Source organism: Chinchilla lanigera, unplaced genomic scaffold (assembly GCF_000276665.1).
Source record: "Chinchilla lanigera isolate Chin_1 unplaced genomic scaffold, ChiLan1.0 scaffold00001, whole genome shotgun sequence".
Taxonomy (NCBI): domain Eukaryota; kingdom Metazoa; phylum Chordata; class Mammalia; order Rodentia; family Chinchillidae; genus Chinchilla; species Chinchilla lanigera.
In genome coordinates, this window is record NW_004955402.1 from 19153030 (window position 1) to 19172162 (window position 19133).

Below are 19133 nucleotides of genomic sequence, written 5' to 3' on the forward strand. Positions count from 1 at the left end.
GACCCTGTCTCAAAAAGAGCAAAAAAAAAAAAAAGAAATATTTATCAACCAGAAACTAGCACTGAAGTCCACATTTTTTTTTTTTTTTTTTTTTTTGGTCTTTCTGAGACAGGGTCTCCCTATGCAATTCAGGCTGGCCTTGACCTCACTTTGTAGCCTAGGCTAATCTCAAACTCACAATAATCCTCCTGCCTCAGCCTCCTGAGTGCTGGGATTACAGGCGTGCACCACCATGCTCAGCCACATGCTTTTTATTTACCCAAAAGATATCTTTTTAAGTGCAACATGTTAATCAGGTATCAAACTTGGGCAGAATCCAAATGGCTCAACAAAATCCTCCTCTGAACACACACACGCCATTCGTCATCATTTTCACATATGGTATGATTCTACATATAATTATTAAAGCTACATAAGTGCACAAAGGTTTGAGAAGATAAACACCAATTTGGGATCATACACTGCTGGCACATACTGGAAGCAGGTTGCCAGGCTCATAATTGCCCTGGTGGGGAAACTTGAAGATACAGAAGGGCCGCCACACACTCATATCCATACACTTCTACAACATGATCTTGCATTTGGCCTGCCTCTCAAACTGGTATCAGATCCAAGAAGGGCCACATTTCTCTACCGGAAACGAAGTTTAAAGTAGCATATACACTGCAAGTTAGAGAGGCATGGTGGCACACATCTGTAATCCTAGCACTCTGGGAGACTAAGGCAGGAAGATCATAAGCTCAAGCCCAACCTGAGTACCTTTGTGAGACCCTATCTCAAAATGAAAAAATAAAAATAGCTGGGAATGCAGGTGGCTGTGAAAGCCCTGAGTTCAAATCAAAATGCAATACAAAAAAGAAAAAAAAAGACTGGAAGCTATTGAACCAATTAACTAGCATCATATCAAAAGCAATTCTTTTTACAATCTTAGAAATGTTTGGTCCTCAATTCTCTGAAGCTGAGTCCTTCTCCTTCCTTGAGATTTACAGTTCTGCAATACTTTAGTTTCCATAAGATATTCCAATGTCCTTCAACTAAAACATTTTATCTTTTGCACATTATACTATTTAACATCTTCCTTTTTTTTATTGGAGGTTTCTTTTTTTATTTGAGGTTTGCTGCTGTTGTTTTTATGGTGCTGGGGATGGAACCCAGGGATTCACACACACTGAACAATGCTCGACCCCTCAGCAACTTCCCCAGGCCCACATCCCTAATGTCTTTCACAGCACTGGAACTTAAACCCATACTGTATAAAAGTAGGGCAGAGTGGAATAAGGTGGTGAGGGAATATTGTACTTTATTCATAAACTTTTACAGTGCTTAAAAGTTTTGTTTCTGAGAGTGGGTCTCACTATGTAGTTCAGGCTGGCCAGGATGCACTAGGTAGCCCAAGCTGGCCTCAAATAGGCTCCTGAGTGCTAGGATTTATTCACATATGATTTTTATAAATTATAAAAAAGAGCCACAAATTTTAATAGTCAAAGTATTCTGTTAGAAATGTTTCCCCCATTTCCAGTAATATTTTGAAGGTGGGGCTGGCTCACACCCTGCCTTGTAGGCACCCGGAATGAGAGTCTCCAGCACACGGGGAGCCATGGGCGGGGAGCACTGGTCTTCCAGCTGGCTGGCTCCCTGCCTCGTAGGCACCCAGAAGGAGGGGCCCAGGAGCATGGGGAGCCACGGGCGGGGAGCGCCGGTCTTCGGGCTGGCTCGCTCCCTGCCTCATAGGCACCTGGAAGGAGGGCCCCCAGCACAGGGGGAGCCACGTGCTGGCAAGCGCTGTTGCGCACCGGCCCTCATGGCCCTCAGGCAGGCCGCCACTGCTCAATTGAAAACAACCATGACACAGACAAACAATGACACAATTGGACCACCATGCACCAGCTGCAGATGCCCACACACAGACGTGTGTGAATCATTCAAACATGGAGAAATCTCTGGGAATATATGCCATGCAATGGGTCAGTCTTGCTCCTGCCATTGAGAACCAGAAAGGTCCAGAGTCAGCAGAGGAGCAGCTGCTGAACAAGGACTCGGAGAACATGAGAATGCAGACTAAGCCCAAGGGGTCAGAGGTCCTGTGGACTGGGGTCATGAGAGCCACTTGGAAGCTGTAAACCAGGAGGACCTTGCACAATACCTGCAGAGATTCTCTGGAAGCCATTCTTCCCAACAGTACAGGCTGTGGTGGAGCTCCGGAGAAGTCTGCAGCAGGATTCCTGCTGCCTGTGCTGACAGTTGGGGAGAGGACACTAACTGGTTGTGGGGTCCCAATGTGATGGGAGGCTGGAGAGAAAACGCTACAAAAAATGGCTTTTGCCCCAGATGGCTCATTTGACTTTTGACAACCCTTCGGCTGTAACTACTTGTTAGATCCTTCTTGCATATCTCTGTCTTCCTGAGAAACCACTTTGAAGATACCACCATGTATTACAGCAGCCATTGATATTTTCCTACGAATCTATCCATAACTCTGCAATGTTTGCACTGTTCCTATCCTATTTCATAAATGGATGCATGTCTATCATTATGCGTTTCCTACAACAACCATTGAGAAAAGTTAATGATCATTCAATAGGTCACTCATGTATAGCTCTATTTATTTTCTTCAGAAGCCACTTTGAAGATACCAAAGTATAGTACAACAACCACTGATAATCTCCTACCTCTTTTGTCTGTAACTCACTATTATTTGTCTATTTGTTTTCCTGAGAAACTATCTTGTAGATAACAATATGTGAAACAATAACCATTGATAATTTCCTACCACTTTGTCTGTAATTTGGTAAGCCCCCCCTATTATTACGTTATCCTTCTTTTACTCTTTAAAATAAATATACATATATATAAAAAAAAAGAAATACAAAAAAAAAATATTCGGAGGCCTACATTTTATAACTGGCTATGACTTCATGCTAATTTGCATGACTACCCTGCATTTATGAATTAGGTCCATTTAATGTTAGCTTAACAATAATTTAAAAGTATGGCTCAATGTAATATCAACAACTATAAGTTCTAATTAATTTAAATATCATCTGGCTATGTAGATACATTTTATTAAGTCCATGAAATTTTAAGTGAAATACCTCTAACAGTGGCATCTCTTCGGTGATTATAGGATCTAATCGTCGATCTGGACCATATGTTATCGACGTTTTCTCTTCTTTTGTGTTGTTAAGTCGAGGACCTTGAATTTCTAAATCCTGCCTCCCTCGTACTGACATACTCAAAGAATGTTTCCCTGAAATAAAAAAATAAAATAATAAAAAATCAGTGCCCTAACATCATTTGGTACATTAACTGATATTAACTTCAATATATGAATACTGTAAGTTTCAGATGATTGTTAGAAAAACTCTACACAATTACAGAGTAAGAATAATAAAAGAATTAAGTATATTTTAATTCCACATTGATACCACCTACGGTACACTACTTAATTTCTTTTTTTGTTTTGTGTTACCTATGTTGTATGAAGACCATATATCACTGAGCAGAAAGTCCTTCAAATTATATTTTATAAACCATAATGCTAAATAAACAAAGGACCTGAGAGAACAGCTGTCTTGGACCCAATATTTGACATGGGCCATGAGAAGAGACAGAAAGATAGACAGACATAAATGAAATTTAAAAACATAGAACATGTCAAATTTTTTGTTACTCATATTTAAATATATATACTAATTAGAAATATTTCTGAATCATATATAACTACATTTTTACAAGAGAATAAACAAAGAAAATTAAAGATAGTACAGACAGCTTTAACATATTGAATATTCACATGAGATTTTTCTCAAAGGCTTCCACACAGTACATGTACTTGTGAAAATACGCTAGTTCTACAACTCCATCTTTCTGCAGGACTATTCAAAGTTTGTACTGTGCTGAGGGTCACCATGACAGTTTCAGACTGGATATATAATGGAGCATTTCTCACATTGCATTTGATACAGACCCCAATTACTAAAACACAAAAACTCATAAAATGGGACTACTTTTAACAGTTAATTCATGGTCTCCTCCCACCAAAGTTATATAATAACATATTAGTTATGATCTTAATGCATATATTTGAAACATCAAATAAAACAATTTGCTGTATTTTATTGACAAAGATAACTCTGATACTTAAGATACTAATTATGGGGGCTGGGGATTTAGCTCAGCGGCAAAGCGCCTGCCTGGCAAGCGCAAGGTCGTGAGTTCGGTTCCCGGTACCGGAGAAAAACCAAAAAAAAAAAAAAGATACTAATTATGTACAAGTGAGAAAAGAGCTTCAAACCGTTTTTTCTTATTTTAGAGAGAAAACACACTAACAAAATAACAACAAAGACAAAAACAATGAAAACGATACAGAATTTCAAAATATGATAGGAAATTAACAATGGTTGTTAAATATTGTGATCTTCAACAAAGTTGCTCAGATTACCAGATGTAAGAATGCAAAATTGATCAATTAGAATAAAAAAATAATTTAAAAAATTAGCAATGATACAGAGCTTCACTAAACAAGATGGGAGGAATTCAACATTGTTATATTGCATATTGTTGTCTTCAAACAGTTCTTACCACCCACCTACCTGGCTTTAGAAACACAATAAATTAGAAGGATTATGCATAAATGAACCTTCTCTGGCCCTTGTCAAACAAGAAACACACACAGTACTAACTGCAGAATACCATACTTAATTTCAGAACAAATATTTGGTTTATAATTTTAAATTTTTTATGGATTCATTCCATTTCTTTTTAAAAATTTTGTATTATCTTAGATATGCAGGGGGTAGAAATATTTAAGAGTTAAAAAGATCAAGCTCTCCAAGTGTCCCAGAAGATCTCCCAACACTAACAATCAGCTTTTGTGAATGCTAAATTTATCTAATAATGACTAGTCAGTTTAATTTGTTATAAACTAAGATATGTCTGCTACACAAAGGACTGGAAGTAGAGGGTTTTATAACAAACTTCCTCCAAGTTTACCCAAACTCAATTAACTACACATACTATGGCAAGGTAATACTCGATCTTGAAGTGTTCCCCGAATTAAAGAAAACAATAAATTGTGTTTAATGTGTATATAATTTTGCTCTTTAAATAATTTGTAAGGGGCTGGGGATTTAGCTCAGCAGCAAAGCGCCTGCCTGGCAAGCGCAAGGTCATGAGGTCAGTTCCCGGTACCGGAGAAAAACCAAAAATAAATAAATAAATAAATAAATAATTTGTAAAACATATTGCATAGAGTACCCAAGATAAAAGTTTACTACTAAAACTCCACTTTCAGGATAGCATTTAGGCAGCTGTAAATCTGAAAATAATTCAGATTATTTTCAAGTGTTTAACAACCAATGATGTGGAAAACAGTAGTCTTTAATTTTTTTCCATGTTTTATAAAAAATAAATGTTTAAAAAAAAACCAATATGTTGAAGAGCTCTTTGTACTGGAGCACGCATTTCAATAAATGGTTAGAATTTACTAAATTTGTATAACAGATGAAATATCACAGAACAGAGCCTAACAATTATCAAAAGAAAATACATCAAATGGGAATATATTTGTTTATTTTTAAAGCTACAGCGGAGGTTTAAAATAATCTGAAAAAAAAATAATAAAATAAAATAAAATAATCTGAATTATTTTCAGATTTACAGCTGCCTAAATGCCTTTATCTAATTTTTTTTAAAGAGAAACAAACAAAAAATAGAACAGTAGCAGCATATCAGTATCACTAACATAAACAAATCAAAGCAAGAACATTCAAAGTGATACAGGATCTCAGGACAAAATAATACGAATCAACAGTGGTTGTAACATTACATATTGCTATCCTCAAATACATTGTTCAGATTACCAGATGTAAGAATGCAAGATTGCTCAAACCATTAAAGAGAATAAGAAAATAATTATTCCATAAAACATAAGAGATAATACAGAGTTTCACTAGACAAGATAGTAGGAGTTCACCTTTGTAATTCCGTTGCATATTGTTACCTTCAGATCAGTTGCTCAGACCAACAGACACAAGCATGCAAAATCGATCAGAACATAAAAATTGTGACATTAACTGTTCATTTCAATACATCATAAGACATCAGCAAGACAGTTATTGCAGCTATTCATATATATATTTATATTCTGCCTTCCTTTTTTCTTCTTTCGCTCATCCCAGTCGTTCCTTCCTTTGAGCAATTTCATTCCCTTTCCTATCATCTATTGTACGTTTTGAGTTTTACCTAGTCTTTCAGGTTCCTACACCAAGGAGACAATTTGATGCCTTTATCTAAAGGTACATTTAGAAAATACCTCACTTCATTTATTTTATTCTATGGAATACGAATTAATTTTCTAATTATTTAGCAATGTTACAGCTTTACCTGTGTGACATCCAGGAAGAGCACCGATACCATCCATGGTCAGGGATCCCTGAATGGTGCCAAGATTATAAACAACTCCCAGAATATGCAGTTCCCCTATGTGATGGGGAAAGAGCTTTAGTCTCGCCTGTGGAGATATTTAGATCACTTATTATACTTTAATAATATTTTTAATAGTGTAATACCTAAAATTTGTAATGTTGCAGTCTCTAAATTCAACAATTATAGGCCTAGATCCACAATAATACTTTTAATAAAAATCAAAATATTCTATTCAACTAAATGTCATGCGAAATTACCACAGTGACAGCAAGCAAAAAGTGAAAAGCTTTTACAGTCTTCTTAGAAATTAAATCAAAGGCTACTACTAACCTACTTTTCAGAGTAATTCTATTTTTCTAATCTCCCAGTTGTACCTCTTTAAAAAAAAAAGAAACACAAAGCACCTGAAAAAATTAAGCCATTTTTTCTACCGTTTAATTTTAGAAAAGTTTAAGATAGAAAAGTGATGAGACAATTACCACTTTAGATTCTTCACTGTTAATTAAGAATTCTGAAATAACTTCAGTTCCAATCATTTCAGGTTCACCTGTAACCTAAAACAAATTATTTTTTAAAAATACACATTCTACATGCTTTTATGCAATATTTAAAAACAGAACACTAAATTAACATTTCTACTAGATTCTAACTATGTGGTTAAGTTCTACGCAAAGTTTATTTCTTCCACATTTAAGAGTAGAGGCACATTTAAAGATAGAGACCCTATGCTTTTTTTTAAAGATAGGGTCTGCCTTGGTAGTTGAGCCTGGCCTTGAATTCACTACATCCTGGGCTACACAGTGAGTTCAAGGCCAGGATGGACTATACAGCAAAACCCTATCACAAAGAAAACCCAAAAAGTAAAAAATGAAATAAAAGAAAAACAAAAAAATTACGTAGAATTATAGTTCTACTAAACAAATGGAAACCTCCAAAAGACTACCAGGGACGGAACAGCTTATGAGTCAGTCATACAAGGATCATGTAAAAACAGAGTATTAAGACAGGCTACTGTCAGAGAGCACATTAAACAATATATAATGAAAAAAGCAATATATGAAATGGGAATCTCAAATATGAGGAGAAAACATACAAATGGAAATGCCAGACATGAAACAAAATGTTAGTGCCTATTTTTAGATACTGGGAAGATTTTCTATTCTCAATTTTCAAAATTAAGCACATATAAATCTTAAAACTAAGGAAAAATAAGCAAAAAATGAAGTACATCTCACTAAACAGAAGTAGAAATGTCATTACTGTATCTGTTAGGCTATTACTGAAATGTGCTTATTACAAATACCTTTTAATAACTTACTAGTTCTCTAATTTCTTCATTATCCTTTCCATTGACATTTTTAGGTTGAAACTTCCAAAGCAATGATAAGTCAGTCAACAAAAGTGGAACCTTCAAAGGGTTTCTAAAAGCCACTTCCACTGTAATTGGTTCTATAAAAGAAAGGCCCACAATGAACTTTAATAAACCTCACACATCACCCTACATTTCAATACTAACCACACGTAGCTTTGTAGCTCTGTATTTCTGCCTAATCTGTCCTTCACCACCTCATAATGGTCCATTTATTCAGGATTCAGCTTTTAAATCACCTCTTCTAAAGATCTCCCCATTGTACAGAATGCCATTCCCTCTTCTACACTGCCAGGCACAGTGCACATACCTGCATTACAGGCTCCACTACTTGGTTTTTATAAATGTAGCTCAGTTCAATTAAGGGTTCCTAGTTTATCTTTCCATCTCAGCCTTCAGTAATGTATAGCAATCAGTACAGTATCATGAATCTGCTGTAAAGCCAACCCCAAGAAAGCCATGAATAAAAACTTAAAGTATATCACCTTCTACAACTGCAAGCGGAAATCTGGAGTTATCTGAGTAACTATTCAAACAGTACTGTGTGGGATGGAAACCGGATGGGATAACTCCTTTGTTAACCACAGCCACAACTTGCTCCTCAAGCTCTCGCCACTGCTGAGAAGACTCAGAGTCATATTCTTGATCAAGACTTACATGAGTAGCTGCTTGCTTTTCACCTTTAAAAAAGGCACACATACAAACAGCAAAAAGTAAGTGAAAGTATCACAACACTAAATAGCCATTTATGAACATAGCATCAAATAGTATTTTAAGAATCAGAGGTATCCAAATATATTCACATGCACTTTTGATTCTTGCCTATTTCCAATTCTCTGAGGAAAAAAAAAGAAATCCTCTTTGTAATTGGAACTTTGCTTGTTAATAATACTGATACTCAAAAAAGAAAAAAAAAATATATATATATACACTGATACTCTTTTCCTCTTGACTTTGAAAGAATGTATTTCCCTAGCTTCCACATATAATTTTTACATGAAATATTTCAAATATAAAAATATTTCAACTATAGGGCCAGGGATATAGCTCAGTGGCAAGTGCAAGGTCCTGAGTTTGATTTCCAGTACCAAAAAAATTTCAAATATAAAAAGGCATGAAATATTGCAAATATAAAAATGCATGAAGAATAACACTTGCATCCTGAAATTTAGCAAATGGCAACCTCTATCACATGACTTTGAATATGAATATTACAGAAAGAGTTGCTATCCACTCTGCAATCCTCTCCAAACTGATTACTCCCTCTTACCCACACTGGCATCTCTTCCCAGCGTTATTCTAAAGCTGAAGTCTATCATTCTCACAATATGTCTGTCCTATTTTTTTTGTTCCCATTTTTTTGAGACAGGGTCTTGCTAAATAGTTCAGGTTGGCCTTGAACTCATTATGTACCCCAGGCTGGTCTCAAACTCATGGCAATCCTCCTGCCTCTGCTGCCTAAGTGCTGGGATTACAGCCGCGCACCGCAACACCAGGCCTCATTATATGTGTATTTTACCACATGAGTATGTAAACAATGTATACAATTGTTTTACAATGTATACAATTGATTTCTACCTTGTGAAATTTACACTGTAATCTGATGTATTTTTTTCACTCAATATTATGTTTCATTTTCCATACCAAAACAGATAGAATTGGTTCACTCATTTCTACAGCATAAATCCCTTGTGTGATTACATCAGAATGTATCAATTCATTTTGTGCTATTATAAAGAATGCTGCTATACAATGATGTATTTTAATAACATAAAACTAGATTTCAAGGAAGGCCACATTGAATATATTGAATATTTAGAAACACAGCATTTACTTTTACAAGCATTAAGAGACTTAAAATATTTATATCTTTGGTACACTGTGCCTTTCCAGGCAGGGCTCAATCCTCAGGGGGAAAAAATTTTTTAAAGGCTTGCAAGAGTGGAATAAAAGTACTGTAACTGTTCTTTGCGTCTGTGTACATACGAAATTTCCATAAGAAGTTGTAAAAACAACTTTCATCAAGAAAAATGTTTATGCTACTATTTTATATAATCAAAAGACGGAAACCATCTAGCTGTATGACAAGATATTAAGTAAAATACTTTATATGCACTGAATGAAATCTCTTCCAAAACATTAAAAATGCTTACCAAAATTATCTAACAACATGAGCACTCTTATGTGAGAAAAACTCTTGCTATCAGAATTGTTTTGTTTTTATTGTTTTTTTGTTCTCAGGCTGAAAGGAAAAATACTGAAGTAATGGTTATCTTCACATGGCAGAACAATAGTAAAGAGATATAGTTATTTACTTTCAAACATTCAATGATACATCACTGGAAAAAAAAAAAAGAAAACTTTAAAAAATGTAATCATTAGGTAACGAGGCCCAATAAAGCTTTACTAACCATCTGCTGGTCTTCTGTCATGGCCGAAGAAAACCCGTGTTGCTGAACTGTTAATGTATGGTAAAGGAAGCTGCGGGAAAGGGCCATCTGGCGACAGCTGACTTACATTCTGGGAGAAATACAAACGAGAAAAGGAATAGTTTTGAAGAAAATTCTAATTTCTAAGGTATTACATTTTGCTAAGGTATTAAAAATGCATTAGGCAAGAATATTACATAATTATTAGTTTTCTTTAATATACTGGAGTCATCTTACAACTGAGAAGAACTTTAGGTATTATTCATCCTGCCTCAAAAGAACCTTCCTAGGGTTATTCAACTTGTTATTCTCTGGATGTTAAACTTCCAAATATTATTCTGGTATGCATTTTACTTGCTATAATTCACTGTAGTAACCTATTTGCCAAAATTCTCATCCATATGAGTTCAAATTAATAAAGCCTAAGAGCACTTATTTTCTGCAGGATAGACACAATATTCACTATTCACAGGCCCTGGAGAAAAAATTACCACTTCCTATTTTTTTCCACAAAACAATGCCTTAAAAAAAAAAAAAAGCCTTATATTTTCTATTTTCCTGTCTCAGTGAAGTATTCTTTTCCTACTCATTTTTCTACATTACACCATAAAAGACCACCTATTTTCCCCAGATCCATACTTTTTCAGCTTTTATAAGAAAGGAATGTATGTTTCCCGAAGATGGTGAGGGCATTTTGCAAAACTGGTTGTGATCCTATAAAAACACAAAGAAACACTCCAGAAAGCTTGAGGGATTTCTTTTTTCCTCTATGATTCCAAAAATAGCCGCAAGGGCTGGCAGTGTAGCTCAGTGGAAGAATATCTGCCTGGTATGCACAAGGTCTGGGTTCAATGTCCAGGATGCAAAAAACAAAAAATCATTGAAGTATGATATATCACATTTTTTAAAAAGCCACAAATTAAATGTGTACTCATATACTAAAAGTCTCTTTTAAAAAACTGGAGCTGGGTGTGGTGGTACACGCCTGTAATCCCAGCATTCAGGAGGCTGAGGCAGGAGAATCATTGTGAGTTCAAGGCCAGCCTGGCCTACAAAATGAGCTCACGGCCAGCCTGAACTGCACAGCAAAAACCTGTCTTAAAAAAAAAAAAAAAAAAAAAAAACAACTGGAAGGGGAAATAAAACAAAGATCTATGATTAAGCAACCTAGTCTTCCACAATCTTATTATAACTGATAATTATATATAACCTAATAAAATCATTTTATTAAACTCCTAGGATATAATAATAAGTATGCTTTCATGTTGAAAATAATAACTGAGTTTTAGCATCTACTCCTGAAAAGAAGTCTTTACCTTATAAACATAAAGATACTCTCTGAGGAAGGCCCCTTGTTGAGCAGCAGACTGCTTACTTTCATTGATTAGAATATGCCGAAAGGCAGACACGGCGTTGTCCAGCTGCCTCAGTGTGTAGGACTGGCGGCCAATGGTGAAGTTAATGTGATCCTCTGCAAGAGACCAGCCCTTGCCTTTGTAAACTTGCATGGCCTGACAATAGCAGCGCAAAGCATGCTTTTTCTGTAAGGAAACGAAACAAAGTATTAAGGTCCAAATTTGTCTTGCATTAGAAAAAATAAATACATACATATCGACACACACAAGTACTAACTGGTTCTTCTGCTAACAAAATGAAATGATAAAAAAATGATACTAACATGATAATCTCTCTGCAATTACACAAATATGGAGTATCTTACAGATTAAGCTTCTTCAATAGGGGTAGGTAGGGAGGGAGTGTGTGTGTGTGTGTGTGTGTGTGTGTGTGTGTTTATGGTACATAGCAGGGATCCTGAAAGAAGAAAAAGGAAGACCAGTATGTAATGAAACTTACTCTTTCTCTGAGGAACATATTAAAAAGGTCAACTTCTGAGGAATTTTTAATATCTAAAACTGGCAGGTTTCACTAAATTATAATAAAAGTTCTTAAACTATACCTAGAAGCATACTTTGTTTTCATATAATTTTTCCTACCACATTATAAAATACTTTTATCAAGCCTTTTTCTCTTGTCTATTACCAAAACTATGCATGGAATTTATGTGGCCACAAAATGGGAAGTCAGTCAGGACAAGATTTGCATGAGATATGTCAACCTTATGTTCCTGTATTAAAAATTTAACCTATTTGCCCACCCATGCTACCCCTGCCTGCCTGCCAGCCATATCTCACTGGCCAGTGCTGTGACCACCATGAGGATGTCTCATGCCGTTCACAGAAAGGAATGGCTAAGACAACAGCACAGTGAGCAGCCTGCACAATACTTGGCAGGGCTCTCTCCCAACCCCAGGGGCTACCACAGCTCCCTCCACAAGGCGCCCTCTGCAAGGATCAGAGTATACTTTCCATTGTTCAGTGCACCTACCACAGAACTGAGAACAGCAGAAGATTAAAACCAACATGACACAGAAGAAACGGATTCAGAATGGAAACTTGTGGAATGCCAAAACCTATGAGTATTGCAGTAAAGGTGAAACATTTATGGCACAATGCTCCAAAGGTACAGACCACTACATTCTTGCAGTGTTGCAAGCAACAGCACACTTGACAGAAGAGACAGCTAAGTGGAGGGTAGGGGCATGAATTCATATTAACCATACACAGTACAGAAAAGCAAACCAACAGCAAAAGCACCGAAGTCGTTACTCCAGTGTCACCACAAAGAAAACAAGCAGCAGAACGGGTCACAGCACTGAAACAGCCAAAAATGTCCCATAATTTTACATCAAAATAAAATTCCAAAGGAAAAGCCCCAGGTCGCAGTCAGTCACAGCTGATGGGCTCAGCTTTTCCAGCTCTGGCTCTAGCCTCACCAGGTATCAGGTATCCATCACTACCTAACTAATGGCAAAATGGTTACTTTGAAGATGCAGTAATAAAGGATTAAGTGATTTTAAAAAAAGAAAAGAGAAGGGGCCAGGGACATAGATCAGCAGTTCAAGCACCTGCCTGGCAAGCACAAGGTCCTGAGTTCAATTCCTGATACCCCCCCCAAAAAAAAGAGAGTGACTGAAATGAACTCTCACTTTCTATACCAAAAATCTCATATGAGCTGGGTGTGGTGGTGCACGCTTATAATCCCAGCACTCAGGAGGCTGACGCAGGAGGACCATCGTGAGTTTGAGACCACCCTGGGCTACAAAGTGAGCTCAAGGCCAGCCTGAACTACATAGTGAGACCCTGTCTCAAAAAGACCAAAAAAAAGAAAAAACCTCATATGAAAGCCATAATTAACCAGAGAGGGGGAAAAAACAAAACAAAACTCAGAAGCAGTACCAGAATAATTACTGTCTACAAACTGAGAAGTCCTGAAGCAAGCAGCTGCTTTGTCTAAATACAAAGAGTCTAAGATGTGAGCCAAAAAAAACTAGTGAAAAACTATTTGGGAATTTCCAGAGCAGTAACATAATCACAAACTAGAACTTTGTTTATTACTTTTAATGAGGTTTTCTGTGAAATCTAATTTGTTATGGCTGTCCTTTTTGTTATAGCACAGGGCTGAATGGAAACAACTAATTTGTGTGAGTATATGATATTATGTGTATATATTCATACATATATTGTGTATGTACATATATTTATACATAATCACGGATATACACGTGCTTACAGACACAGACACACAAATACATATGTACATACACACTTTACTTTTTGAGACAGGGTCTGTGTAGTCCAGGCTGGTCTTGAGCTCACTATGTAGCCCAGACTGGCCTCAAACTCATGGCGATCCTCCTGCCTCAGTCTCCCCAGTGCTAGGATTACAGGTGTGCACCACCATGCCTAGCTCATGCACACATTTTAAACTGTTTCATTTATTTGATAGTGACAGAATTTGGTACTCTCTTCTGCCCACGGCTGCACCCTATTACAGCAAACAGCAGACAGCTGGTGTTCACTGTCACTGATACTCTCTGAACTCAGACAACCTCCCTCTTAAAAATGGATTTGGAAGCTGAATATGGTGGCACCCACCTGTGCTCCCAGGAGCTGGAGCAGAGAACTGCACACTGAAGTCACGTCTGGGTAATTTAGCAAGACTGCATTAAAAAAAAGGAGGTGGGGGCCAGGGATATAGCTCAGCCGTACAAGCGTCTGCCTGGTAAGTGCAAGGTCCCAAGTTTGATTCCTGGTACCAAAAAAAAAAGGGGGGGGGGAAGGAGAGGAGTGGCTGCACATGCCTATAATCCCAGAACTCTATGAGGCTGAGGCAGAAAGATCATGAGTTTGAGCCCAGCCTGAGTAACTTAATGAGCCACTACCTCAAAATTAAAACTAAGAAGAGGACTGGCATATAACTCAGTGCCAAGGCCCTATGTTGAATTTCTATAACCACAGGGGGCGGGGGTTGGAGCCAGGGACAGTGGCGCACACTTGTAATCCCAGCACACTGAGACTTTGAAGCAGAAGGATCAAAAATTCAAGACCAGCCAGGCGTGGTGACACATGCCTGTAATCCCAGCACTCGGGAGGCTGAGGCAGGAGGATCGTTGCGAGTTCGAGACCAGCCTGGGCTACAAAGTAAGCTCAAGATCAGCCTGAACTGCATAGTGAGACCCTGTCTCAAAAAGACCAAAAACAAAAAAAAGAAAAAAAGTTCGAGACCAGCCTCTTACTTTGGTGAGACCCTGGCTCAAAGTAAAAAATAAAACAGGCTGGGGGTACAGCTCAGGGGTGCAACACTTGCCTAACACATGTAAAGCCCTGATTCCCAGAACCACTAAAGAGAAAAAGAAAGAATAAGCTGAGGGTGAGGGTGGGGAGTGGTTTGGTACCAAGAAAAGGCTTCTCTCAACTCAATCTTTGTGTAGTATATACTCTTATTGCCCTTTAAAATGGACGTTACAAAAATTTTATCATATATAGTCAGAAATGTCTTTGTGGGGCCTTTGGGGGGGCTGTTAAAGAAATATTTTCTTGACTAATTAATAATGAAATCAAATCAAAATTGTCTGCCACTCAATAGCAGTCAACAAGAACATACTACCTCTTTAGCAGTATTCTACAAAGCTGTGCAATTTCAATGACTATCACCATGAGGAAAATATAAAAAAAAAACTCAGTTGAGGGATTTTCTACAGAACACTTTGCCTATAAACTTCAAGTCTGGATGTCATGAAACCAAGAGATTCTCTGTTAAAAAAAGGACTAAGGATTCTACGTCCCACAGCAGAGGACATTTGTGGATAAATGCTACTCTGAAGGGGTCGAGGATTAGAGAGGAGCACCACGTCAGTGCCAACTTCTGGATTTTGTTGCTTATCATATGCTGTACAGAAAATCAGCCCTAAGCATTGGGGGATAACAGGGCAACGGGTGCACAATTTAACTCTCAAACGGTTCAGGTAAACAAACTTTCTTAATTGAGCTTGCAATGGTTCTGGTACTTTGAGATTATGTCAAAGTAATTTTTAAATGTTTCCTGAACAAACAATCCTAATCTCTATTTAGCGTTTAGTAATGGAACCCATGCACTCTTAAAAATTGATACACAGAAAACTGAGTTCAGGCAGATTTTTGAAGTTTTCTTGGAAAAGCATCTAAAGAGATTTAGAAGTGGTAAAAAGGGCTGGGCGCAGTGGCACAGCACTTGGGAGGCTGAGAGAGGAGAAGCACTGTGAGTTTGAAGCCAGCCTGGGCTACATAATAAATTCAAGGACAGTCTGAATTAAGGGGTAAAAAAAAGCATCACAACAAGGATTTAAAGTTTGCCCCCTGCCCTTTGCCCTTTGATACCAGGGATTGAACTCAGTGCCTTCACACTACGCTGCATGTCCAGCCCTCTATTTTTTGAGACAAGATCTCACTAAATTACTAAATTGGGAGAAAAACAAAAACAAAAAAAAAACAAACAAACAAAAAAAAAGAGGGGCTGGGGATTTAGCTCAGCAGCAAAGCGCCTGCCTGGCAAGCGCAAGGTCGTGAGTTCGGTTCCCGGTACCGGAGAAAAACCAAAAAAAAAAAAACAAACATAAATTACTAAATTGCCCAGGCTGGACTTGAACTTGTGATCCCCCTACCTCAGTCTCCCAGTGTGCTATGATTACAGGCTATGCTACTACACCCAGATAAAAGTTTGTCTTTAAAAGAAAGAACGTAGGGGTAGGGATATACAGAGCTTGTTTAGTATGCACACGGCCCAGGGTTCAATCCCCAGTACTGCCAAAAAAAAAAAAAAGAGAAGAAAAAATGGTCCAAGTTACTCTGAACACAGTCATACACACCCTCCACAGCATGGACCTCACACGGTTTTTACTGATGCTCCCCTTTATAGTGCCAGTTCTCTTCTTGAAAAGCCCTAACTTGCTGATATCTGCAATGGAAAAAATCTGAACAATAAAAAAGTTCTGGGCAATCAGCATGAACTCTCAGAGAGGACAAAGAGAAATGTTAACATTACATCATCTCTCACTTTCTCTCATCCCTACCAACATACCAGATTTTTTGGTTTTCGTCTTGTTTTGTTTGCATTGCTGGGAACTGAAGCCAGGGCCTTTGCTCCAAACTAACCCCCAGCCCTATCTATCTATGAAACAGAGTCTTGTTGAGTAGTTAAATTGCCCAGAGTGGGCTGCATCTTCCAATCTTCCAGCCTCAGCGTCTCAGAGTGCTGGGATTTCAGTTATGTCCTTTCACATCAAACGAAAATCTCTAATTTTTAATGGCAGAAACAAGTATGTGTTCTATGTGCCCTCTCTTCCAAGAAGACTGTTCTTGACTGACTTTAACACAGCAAAAGTCAGTTTTCCGACAGACACTCTCGCGTTGCATGTACTGTCTGTGACGAAAGCTTCCTGAGTCTCATGTGTATTGTGCGCTCATAAAAGAGTAAACACAGCTGCCCTGGAATCATTGACTCCATGGCGTAACTATAGCTTGATACTACTAAGGCTAGGTAACAAATCCTACCAGAATCTCAAGCTACCAGAAATGGATCATTTTAACTTGGTAAACATTTCCTAGAAGCAATAAGCCATCCAATTTGAGAAGGTAAATAAAGCAGCTATTTCCAGTTCCAATGACACAACTCCTCCTAAATGAAACTATTCACTAAAGTGGACAAATGTAAGTAGAAAAGAAGGACTTATTTTCACTAAGAGACAAAAAGTCATTCCTAAAAAGGCATACATGTTTCTTTTTAAACAAGAAATTGACTGTTTAATACAATTTTTCTCTTTTAAAGTAGAAAAATTTTCAAGCAGAGATAAACACTGGGATAATGTTTCAGATACACTGTTGCTTACTATGAAAGGACTATGAAAAATTAATTACAGTTTATCATGTTCTTTCCGCTTTAGAGGCTAAGAAATTCCAACTGTGGGGTATATCATTTATTATAAAAGGCAATCTATATAAACACGTTAAGATTTTTAAATTTAAAAGAAAGACAGTAAACCACACTTAAAATGGTGGCTTTTAAAAATCGGGGCATTTTAACATGAAATTGAGAGGAATTTTTGAACATCATTATTTCTTTGTACCTTTGAGACAGCATGCATTTTAAAACACTGGCATGTTTTGTTTACCTGTAAAAATATTAAGTATGTTCATAAAAACATATTAACTATTTTTTTCAACTTCATACTCCTCTACTAGAGCAAAAGCTTCTTAATAGGCAACACTATACTGATTTTATGGGTGTATGCTCAGGCCCTGGAATATGTGATGATTGTTCAACCCACATTGGTCTTTGTACTACCTCAATAACGCCCCTACTCTCAGAATCCAGCAAAGTTTCTCCAATTAACGCTTATAGGAACAACTGCGGCTACAGAAATCCATGTAAATCAACAATGATCCTTACAACTCAACTGCTCCCTGAGACAAGAAACGACTGCATTAATATACATTAATGGCATTAATATACATTAATATACATTAATGATCAATACCATGATAAAGCACTCCTTTAGGGACAACAGAAGACAAGACACCAAGTAGGAAAACCTCAGCACTACTTAAATGCACAGTGCGTCTGGCCCTTCACATTTATGATTTGGTTTAACTTCATAAAAACGGGTAAAATTACAAATTTTATAAATAAATCTGAGGTTCAAAGCCGGGCGTGCCTCGAGGCATTGCAGGTGTGGCTGCTGTGTCACATCTGCGTCACTAGGCGGCAGAGAGAATCGAGACTATGTCTACGCTCAGTGTTCCGACCTGTGAACGCCTGAATGATTAGTAGCCTGACACGGACAGAGCCATTGCAGGGTGCCATATGCTTGCCAGCCACCTGGAGCCTAGTGAGTGAGGCCACCTTCTGCTGATGACCCTCAGTCACCTGAGGGTCTTGCAGTCCTGCGGCAGGAGACGAGATAGTTCACTGCCTGCAGGGAGGGTGTTTCTTAGGTTGCCTCCTTGAAAACCATAGACAGTAGTGCCTCCCCTCTTTTTGAGACAGGGTCTCACTATGTAGCTCAGACTGGCCTTAAACTCATGGTAATCCCACCTCAGCCTCCTGAGTGCTGGGATTACAGGCCTACACCGCCATGCCTGGCTAGATGCATGGTCAAAACCTAACAGTTTTACCAGCTTCCAAGGTGCGAGGATGCGAAGAAGCAGCTTTTTAAAATCCCAGGGCCTTATTCCCAACGCAGTAGCACACAGTAATCCCAGAACTGGGTAGCTGAGGCAGAAGGATCACAAGCTCAAACCCAGCCTAGACAATTTAGATCTTGTCTCAAATTTTAAAATACCACTGGGGCTCGCTTCATGCCTCGAAGGCGCCCAGAGGGATAGCCTCCAGTGCAGGGGAAGCCACGCGGAGGGGAGCGCCAGTCTTCCGGCTGGCTCGCTTCCTGCCTCGTAGGCGCCCAGAGGGAGGACCTCCAGCACATGGGGAGCCACGGGTGGGAAGCGATGGTCTTCCAGCTGGCTCGCTTCCTGCCT

At 38.0% G+C, this 19133-nt stretch overlaps 1 protein-coding gene across 3 annotated transcripts in view; it reads right to left on the bottom strand.

Annotated features, from left to right (window-relative positions):
- The window catches only part of Trappc8 (trafficking protein particle complex 8), a gene marked incomplete in the record, with an annotated part of 92627 nt that overhangs the window by 22637 nt on the left and 50857 nt on the right, over nt 1-19133 (bottom strand). For all 3 annotated transcript variants that reach the window (XR_001231969.1, XM_005372747.2, XM_005372745.2), the window contains 7 exon segments: nt 3093-3247; nt 6385-6511; nt 6906-6980; nt 7745-7875; nt 8281-8475; nt 10207-10315; nt 11541-11765. Coding sequence is in view for 2 of the 3 variants with exons in the window: in XM_005372747.2 (XP_005372804.1) it covers nt 3093-3247; nt 6385-6511; nt 6906-6980; nt 7745-7875; nt 8281-8475; nt 10207-10315; nt 11541-11765 (1017 nt within the window).